The sequence below is a fragment of the Natator depressus genome, chromosome 6 (assembly GCF_965152275.1).
Source record: "Natator depressus isolate rNatDep1 chromosome 6, rNatDep2.hap1, whole genome shotgun sequence".
Classification (NCBI taxonomy): domain Eukaryota; kingdom Metazoa; phylum Chordata; order Testudines; family Cheloniidae; genus Natator; species Natator depressus.
Genome location: NC_134239.1, coordinates 1021582 through 1031055, shown reverse-complemented (window position 1 = coordinate 1031055; position 9474 = coordinate 1021582). Strand labels below are relative to the sequence as shown.

Genomic DNA, 9474 nt, shown 5'->3' with positions numbered 1-9474 from the left:
TCGGCTTCCATCTCCTCTCCAATTGTTGCAGCTGTCTGGAGGTGCTGCCTTCCACGCCTTACTCATTCACACCTCGTTCATTCAACAGGGCAATTGATTAAAGGGGGGGAGGGGGGGGGAGATCTTATTCTACTCCTAGCAAAAAGACATTTTTAACATTATACCAAGGCTCAATACAAAGTTTTCTATATAAGGATCTGATACAAAGTTGTATGAAAATAGAGGCATAATACAAAGTCATATGAAAGTTATGTGAAAATGCTTAATGCAGAGATTTATCTACATCTCTATGGACAGCAGATCAGTCAAGTTAAAAGCCCCAGATTTTTAGGTACGATATTTGCTAGCAGGCTCACTTTGAAGGATCATATTGTAAATATGAGAGAGGCGTGTAAAGGCAGAATCAACTTGCTCCCAAGGCTTTCCGGCGCTAGCTGGAGGGCAGATGAGAAAGCAGTGGCAATGCTGTACAGAACCAGCTACTGAGTATGGCGCCAGGCATTCAGAGCCGCATCAAAAACAAATTTGAGAAAGCTTGACCACTGTGTGTACTGCAGATAGCTGCCGGTGAAAGGCCTGTTACTTTCAAAATGAAGCGTTTACACGTAACCTTTTGGGCTAAAGTCATTGGACACAGCGAAGATGAAAACACTGAACTAATATATGACGAATGCGGGGAATTAAGTTGTTGACGCGTAAGGCAAAAACTCAAAATGCCTCATGTAAGTAGGAGGAAAGCGTGCGCAAAGGCACTCCTGAGAGCAGGAATGAGATACTTAATTAAACATTCCTGTCCGCTGGATTGACACCGCTGGGTAGTCAGACGGATAGCCTGCATCCCAGGGCTTGTGGGCTAGCGAACAAGGAGCCGGCTGAAGAGACAAAAACTGCTGTCAGACACGAGCCAGTTGATTCAGAAATTCCTTGAAGTGGAGTTTAAAAAGCTAATTAAGGAGGAGCTAAGAGAGGAATGGCAGGAAACAGAGGAAAAGAAAGGAAGGGGGAAAGACTCCATGAAATATGCCCAAGTACGGTCAAAAGGGGTTTCAGAGTAGCAGCCGTGTTAGTCTGTATTCACAAAAAGAAAAGGAGGACTTGTGGCACCTTAGAGACTAACCAATTTATTTGAGCATAAGCTTTTGTGAGCTACAGCTCGATGAAGTGAGCTGTAGCTCAAGAAAGCTTATGGTCAAAAGTGGGTATTTATATGAAAAACGGAGGTCTTAAAGTGTCCGACTTTTTGCTACAATACCTAGTAAGAGCATCAGGAAAACGGGACCCTCTTGAAAAAAAAGAACCTTGTCATTCTTTGTCAATACCAGGAATGGAGAACGATTTGAATTGTTGAATTATCTATGGTGTGCAGTGCATGGTGGCCAGAGATGCCGTGAAACACAAGAAGAGGAGGAGATGGGGGGGGCGGTGATTGAGGACATCTGTGGTGGGGCCCTGGAGCAAGGGGCCGGGTGCCCAGAAGGTTGCCCTGGACTTGCGGAGCCAGAGCCAGCAGAGAGCGGAGCTGGCTGTGAAGAGTGAGCTGGGGAACTGCTTGTGTTTGTTTTGCTTACGTTTGGTCAATACACCTGTTTATGGGAGACTGGGCGGGCCAGTGTGTGCTTGGAAGCTGGGGAGAAGCCAGGCCCGAAGCGAAATATTCCTATTTCTATATCGCTACGCGTGATGCAGGGTGGGGATTGTCCTTAATACCCCTAGAGGGGAAGATTTTGCACCTGGCTCCCTAGAGACATTTCCCTGATGACCTTCTCATTGCACGAAATAAGCATGTTCAGACTCGCAGGTCTGGCGTTGTTTACAAAGATTAAGCTCGACTTGATCTCAGCCCCTGGGTATAAACAGCCCCTGGGCTCCATCCCAGAGGTGGCCGCACCGCGCAAGGCGTCCCTGAGCACCGCGCAAGGCGTCCCTGGCTAAACATCCCCTGCGCTCCGCCCCAGAGCTGATCACATCCCTGTGCTGGGGGAGGGATCCAGGTAGAAACATCCCCCAGGCCGAACCCAAATGTAAACAGATACCTCGTGTTCTGGATGCAAAGAGAAAGCAGAGATTGATGGTTTATCATTTTAATGAGCGCATCAGTAAATCAAGCGATCTGGCTCTAATTAATCAGCCACTAATCACAGCAAGCAAACAGCCCCACAGTGCCACATGGAGAGGCCATATGCTGAGGTACGTTAACAAGGGGAACACCCCGCCACAGGATTTTGCTGGAATCGATGGGCTCCATTAGCCTGAGGAATTCCCCACCTCTGGGATCTAGGCGTGGGGTTTTAAAGCCTGCCAGCTGGAGATGTCCCAGTGCATCCTGATGCCCGTGATGCCCACCCCATTGTGGTGGCCGGTGACGAAGGCCAGGACGTTGCCCTGCTCCAGGGGGACGGCGTTGAAGCTCTCCCCAGCTGACTGGCCGAAGAAGAAGGTGCGCCCGTGGCTGGTGGAGAAGATGAGCTGGTAGACATAGGTGGAGTGTTTCCCGGAGATCTGCATGATTTCCTCTCCCGGAACAGGGTCACCTCGTGATGTTTGCCTTGCTCAGGGCGATACGTTTTGCTCCATGTGCCAGCAAATTGGAACTGGAGGCTGGGGGGAGATCAGAGGGTACAGTCAGCCCCCCCAAGATCTGGGTAGAACCCCAAAACCCCCATCCCTTTTCCTGTCCACTGAGTCTCCCTTCTGTTCCTCCAACTCATGTGTCTGCCTCTGACTCCCCGTCCCCCCTCTCTGCTCCCCAAATCCCAGACCTCCCACCCCCCCGACGCTGAACTTACCCTCCACTCCTCCATGCCCCACTGTGCCTTCCGCTGCCCTCTGATCCCCCAGCCCCGGGACTTACGCTTTGATGAATTTGCTGGGATATTCCCAGACCTGGAAGGCCGTGATGGGGCCCCAGAGGTGGTCTCCAGAGTAAGAGAACAAGGTCCCCACACTTGAGCCATACTCCCCGGAGTAGGAGAATGGGACCTGGGCTGGAAGGCGGGAACGAGAGAGTGGAACTGGTGCAGCTGGGATCAGAGATCGGCTCATACAGCGGATGAGTGGGGGGGCTGCGGGTCGGGAGTGAGGGGCACTGGCAGAGCTGCGGGGAGCCCAGGGCTGGGCTGGCAGGGGGCTGTGGGTCGGGAGTGAGGAGCACCGGCAGGGCTGTGTGTTTGTTCTACTCACCTGCAGATTCTGAGACTGAATTTGCGAGAAGGACAAAAGTCCCGATGAGGATTTGCAGCAGCATTCTGTACGGGACACAAGTGACAGGCTGGGAACCCCAAGTCTGACTCCCCACCCCCTGAGCCAGCCAGTCTCCTGCCCTGGGGCCAGATCAGAGCAGGTGCCCCCTAGAGGGGACAGGCCCCACGTCCCATTTCCCACCCCCCTGAGCCAGCCAGTGTGTCAAACAAAGCAGAACCACCCCTACCTGGTTCTGGATCTCTCTGGGAGTGGAACTGGAGAGGCCAGTGAATCCTTCGGCATTGTCTATATAGCTGCCTGGAGCGCTCTGGGTGTCACGTCATAGGGCGCATCTCCCGGGGGCCTGGAGTTGTGCCCAGGAAATCCCCAGCCAAAGATAGGAAATCCCCAGCCAAAGATAACAAATCCATACCCTGCACATCTGCCAAGCCCAGGTATGCGACGCAATAGCACCGCAGCGCGTCAGAGAGCAGATGGGGGGAGCTGAGACCCGAATCCCAGCCTGACCCCATTGGGGGCGGAGGGGGGATTCCGGATTGACCCTGAGGGAGTGAGATCCCAAGGCAGCCCTGACTCCGTTTATAGCAGGGCCAGATCCTGCTCCCAATTCCCCCAGGGCAAAGCCTGAACTCTTCCCGGTGACCCGGGCCCTCACGCCACCCAGAAGGCAAACCAACACAAATGTTTACTTTTAAAAACCTCATGATCAATCAAGCAAATTGCAGGCTTCTTCAGTGCCCAGACTTGTGATTTCTCAAGGATCTCCTGGCAAGGCGATTAATATTCCTCATGTGTCCCGGGCAGTTCCTGGGTGATTTGCCAGCAGACACGTGGATTGTGTTTGACTTTGGCTATATCGTAATCCAACTTTCTCACCTTCTTGTTCTAAGAAACTGCTCCCAGCTGCCACCTGCAATCAGCCAGAGCGGGACATGGCCTCAGCAGGCCTGGGCATAGACTTCAAACCTCCACGTGCCAGCTAAGGGGATCTCCTGCATCACATGATGCATCTCTCATCACGGGATCTCCTGCATTAGCCCAGAGCTGCGATATTTGGTCCAGACTGCTTGCAAATGCCCCATTGGGAAAATCTCCCAGGGTTTGGTTTCCCAGAGGCACGGAGGAAAATCTATTTTCCTTGGGTCGCAGAGAACCCAGGGGAAAGTTTGTTTGGTTTGGTGATGTCGCAGGGCTGATCTCTGCAGGGGGCTGTGACAAAGCAGGACTGTTCTTAATGTTTCCTCTGAATAGTGTGGGGGTGCCTCAGTTTCCCCTATGCAGATCTTAAGTATCTAGGGGGTGGGATAAGGGTGTATGATCGTTACAGAGTCCTAGAGGGCAGGTATGTGCAGGGGTCTGGACACAGAGAATGGCCGACACCCTGTTTCCTGGCACCTGATGGCCTGGCCCTTCCCCCCTGCAAGGTGAGAGCTAAAGGGTTGGAGAACAAAGGAATCAGGTGCCCTCCTGGCCCGGGAAAGGGACAAAGCCCAGAGCAGGAGGGGCTGGAGGGGGAGTCAGTTTGGGGCTGGCTGGGGACATGGAGTGAAGTGCAGACATGGTTGTCTGGCTCACTGCCCCCCAAAATGGAGGTCCTGGTGATGTCAAGGAATTATGACGTGATTGGAATAACAGAGACTTGGTGGGATAACTCACATGACTGGAGTACTGTCATGGATGGTTATAAACTGTTCAGGAAGGACAGGCAGGGCAGAAAAGGTGGGGGAGTAGCACTGTATGTAAGGGAGCAGTATGACTGCTCAGAGCTCCGATACGAAACTGCAGAAAAACCTGAGTGTCTCTGGATTAAGTTTAGAAGTGTGAGCAACAAGAGTAATGTAGTGGTGGGAGTCTGCTATAGACCACCTGACCAGGTGGATGAGGCTTTCTTCCGGCAACTCGCAGAAGCTACTAGATCGCACGCCCTGGTTCTCATGGGTGACTTTAATTTTCCTGATATTTGCTGGGAGAGCAATACAGTGGTGCACAGACAATCCAGGAAGTTTTTGGAAAGCATAGGGGACAATTTCCTGGTGCAACTGCTAGACGAGCCAACTAGGTAGGGAGCTTTTCTTGACCTGCTGCTCACAAACAGGGAAGAATTAGTGGGGGAAGCAAAAGTGGACGGAAATCTGGGAGGCAGTGACCATGAGTTGGTCAAGTTCAGGATCCTGACGCAGGGAAGAAAGGTAAGCAGCAGGATACGGACCCTGGACTTCAGGAAAGCAGACTTCGACTCCCTCAGGGAGCGGATGGGTAGGATCCCCTGGGGGACTAACATGAAGGGGAAAGGAGTCCAGGAGAGCTGGCTGTATTTCAAGGAATCCCTGTTGAGGTTACAGGGACAAACCATCCCGATGAGTCGAAAGAATAGTAAATATGGCAGGCGACCAGCTTGGCTTAACGGTGAAATCCTAGCGGATCTTAAACATAAAAAAGAAGCTTACAAGAAGTGGAAGGTTGGACATATGACCAGGGAAGAGTATAAAAATATTGCTCGGGCATGTAGGAATGAAATCAGGAGGGCCAAATCGCACCTGGAGCTGCAGCTAGCAAGAGATGTCAAGAGTAACAAGAAGGGTTTCTTCAGGTATGTTGGCAACAAGAAGAAAGCCAAGGAAAGTGTGGGCCCCTTACTGAATGAGGGAGGCAACCTAGTGACAGAGGATATGGAAAAAGCTAATGTGCTCAATGCTTTTTTTGCCTCTGTCTTCACTAACAAGGACAGCTCCCAGACTGCTGTGCTGGGCATCACAACATGGGGAGTAGATGGCCAGCCCTCTGTGGAGATAGAGGTGGTTAGGGACTATTTAGAAAAGCTGGACGTGCACAAGTCCATGGGGCCGGACGAGTTGCATCCAAGAGTGCTAAAGGAATTGGCGGATGTGATTGCAGAGCCATTGGCCATTATCTTTGAAAACTCGTGGCGAACGGGGGAAGTCCCAGATGACTGGAAAAAGGCTAATGTAGTGCCAATCTTTAAAAAAGGGAAGAAGGAGGATCCTGGGAACTACAGGCCAGTCAGCCTCACCTCAGTCCCCGGAAAAATCATGGAGCAGGTCCTCAAGGAATCAATCCTGAAGCACTTACACGAGAGGAAAGTGATCAGGAACAGTCAGCATGGATTCACCAAGGGTAGGTCGTGCCTGACTAATCTAATCGCCTTCTATGATGAGATTACTGGTTCTGTGGATGAAGGGAAAGCAGTGGATGTATTGTTTCTTGACTTTAGCAAAGCTTTTGACACGGTCTCCCACAGTATTCTTGTCAGCAAGTTAAAGAAGTATGGGCTGGATGAATGCACTATAAGGTGGGTAGAAAGTTGGCTAGATTGCCGGGCTCAACGGGTAGTGATCAATGGCTCCATGTCTAGTTGGCAGCCGGTGTCAAGTGGAGTGCCCCAGGGGTCGGTCCTGGGGCCGGTTTTGTTCAATATCTTCATAAATGATCTGGAGGATGGTGTGGATTGCACTCTCAGCAAATTTGCGGATGATACTAAACTGGGAGGAGTGGTAGATATGCTGGAGGGCAGGGATAGGATACAGAGGGACCTAGACAAATTGGAGGATTGGGCCAAAAGGAAGCTGATGAGGTTCAATAAGGATAAGTGCAGGGTCCTGCACTTAGGACGGAAGAACCCAATGCACCACTACAAACTAGGGACCGAATGGCTAGGCAGCAGTTCTACGGAAAAGGACCTAGGGGTTATAGTGGACGAGAAGCTGGATATGAGTCAGCAGTGTGCCCTTGTTGCCAAGAAGGCCAATGGCATTTTGTGATGTATAAGTAGGGGCATAGCGAGCAGATCGAGGGACGTGATCGTTCCACTCTATTTGACATTGGTGAGGCCTCATCTGGAGTACTGTGTCCAGTTTTGGGCCCCACACTACAAGAAGGATGTGGATAAATTGGAGAGAGTCCAGCGAAGGGCAACAAAAATTATTAGGGGTCTGGAACACATGACTTGTGAGGAGAGGCTGAGGGAACTGGGATTGTTTAGTCTGCAGAAGAGAAGAATGAGGGGGGATTTGATAGCTGCTTTCAACTACCTGAGAGGTGGTTCCAGAGAGGATGGTTCTAGACTATTCTCAGTGGTAGAAGAGGACAGGACAAGGAGTAACGGTCTCAAGTTGCAGTGGGGGAGGTTTAGGTTGGATATTAGGAAAAACTTTTTCACTAGGAGGGTGGTGAAACACTGGAATGCGTTACCTAGGGAGGTGGTAGAATCTCCTTCCTTAGAAGTTTTTAAGGTCAGGCTTGACAAAGCCCTGGCTGGGATGATTTGATTGGGGATTGGTCCTGCTTTGAGCAGGGGGTTGGACTAGATGACCTCCTGAGGTCCCTTCCAACCCTGATATTCTATGATTCTATGAAAATGGACCCGGCTGAGGGGTCCTGTTCTCTGCACCTACAAGCTCTGTGTTAGACCATGTTCCTGTCATCTAATAAACCTTCTGTTTTACTGGCTGGCTGAGAGTCACGTCTGACTGCGGAGTTGGGGGGCAGGACCCTCTGGCTTCCCCAGGACCCCACCTGGGCGGACTGGCTGTGGGAAGCGCCAGGAGGGGCAGAGGAGGCTGAATGCTCCGAGGTCAGACCCAGGAAGGTGGAAGCTGTGTGAGCTGTGTGTCCTGCAGACAGGCTGCTCCCAGAGAGGAGACTTCCCCAGAGTCCTGCCTGACTTCGTAGGGAGCAGGTCCAGAGCATCGCCCGGGGACTCCGTGACAGGGGTGCCCTCCCACAGTGCAATAGGCAGAACCTGCCTCAGTTTACCATTCAGACCCTCCCCCTTTCTCCTCTTCTCTGCCACAGCGCAGTCGCTTCACTGGGTGGCAAAGGGAGAGTGTCCCTCTCCAAGCCCCGTTCCCGCCCAGCTGCCGAGCATCGCTGATTCGTTCGCATGCCAACCTTCTGCAAATCCTGCGGAGTGAGTTAAGTCTCAGGAAACACACAGTGATGGGTTCGAACGCAGCCGTTTCTGGCCCCGATGCAGAGACCCCGAGTCCCGCCCGGGCGTCTCAGACACCCCAAAGCAAGACAGGTTCAAACGTGGCACATTTCCAGGCCTGAGTGTCGGCAACACTCCAGGCTTCTTGCAACTCCTCGTCTGCCGCCCTTAACTCGGGGCTCCTGCCCAAGGGCTGTTTCCAATGCATCGCCCCTAGACCCCTTCGCCTGTGGTCAGATCCCTGCAGAAACAACTCTCATTTTCCTGGTCTCTGCCAGCCCGGACTCGGCTGCTTCTTCCCCTTCACCTTGGGGCCTCTGCAGGAGCTTTCTACCCCCCAGCTGGGCTCCAAGGCCCGAAGAGAACATCGTGATCATCTCATCTGACCTCCGGTGTGACATGGGCCACACCACGTCCCCAGAAGAATTCCTGGAGCAGAGCTTCCCACGAAATGTTCCATCCTGATTCACAAATTTCCAGCGACGGAGAACCCGCTGTGACCCTGCGCATTGCTCCGCTGGTTAATAACTCTCCCCGTGAGAAATGTATCCTTTATTTCCAGTCCAAATCGATCGAGGTTCGAGTTCTGGCCATCAGAGCATGGTAGACCTTTTTCTGCAAGATACTGGAGCACCCAGCGTCAAATATCTGTTCCCCACGTAGGTACGTACAGAGCGGGAGCAAGTCACCGCTTCACCTTCTCTTTGTGAAGCTAACTAAATCAAGCTCCTTGAGTCTCTCACTATCAGGCAGGTTTTCTAATCCTTTAATCGTTCTCGTGGCTCTTCTCTGAACCCTCTACAATTTATCACCATCCTTCTTGAATGGTGGGCACCAGAACTGGACACAGGATTCCAGCAGCGGTCGCACCAGGGCCAAATACAGAGGTAAAGTAACCTCTCTGCTCCTACATGAGATTCCCCTGTTTCTGCATCCTAGGATCGCATTAGCTTTTTGGCCACAGTGTCGCACTGGGAACTCCTGTTCAGCTGATTATCCACCATGGTCCCCAGATGGTTTTCCGAGTCCCCGTTTCTCAGGTTAGAGTCCCCCAGCCTGTAAGTTTGGCCGACATTCTTGGTTCCTAGATGGACACATTGACATTAAAACACACAGTGTTTGCTCGCGCCCAGTTTACACAGTGATCCAGATCGCTCTGAATCAATGATGTGTCCTCTTCATTATTGACTCCTCCCCTGATTTTTGTGCCATCTGCAAACTCTATCAGGGATGATTTCGTGTTTTCTCCCAGGTCACTGATAAAAATGTTAAATAGCATAGGGCCAAGAACCAATCCCTGTGGGACCCCGCTGGGAACACAACCA

At 51.8% G+C, this 9474-nt stretch overlaps 1 protein-coding gene across 1 annotated transcript; it reads right to left on the bottom strand.

The window, feature by feature from the left end:
- Window positions 1–2244: 2244 nt before the first annotated feature.
- On the bottom strand, window positions 2245–3244 carry LOC141989806 (zymogen granule membrane protein 16-like). The gene is given in 4 exon segments (XM_074956723.1): window positions 2245–2519; window positions 2522–2598; window positions 2852–2984; window positions 3181–3244. Coding segments are annotated over 4 exon segments (549 nt in total).
- Window positions 3245–9474: the final 6230 nt, after the last annotated feature.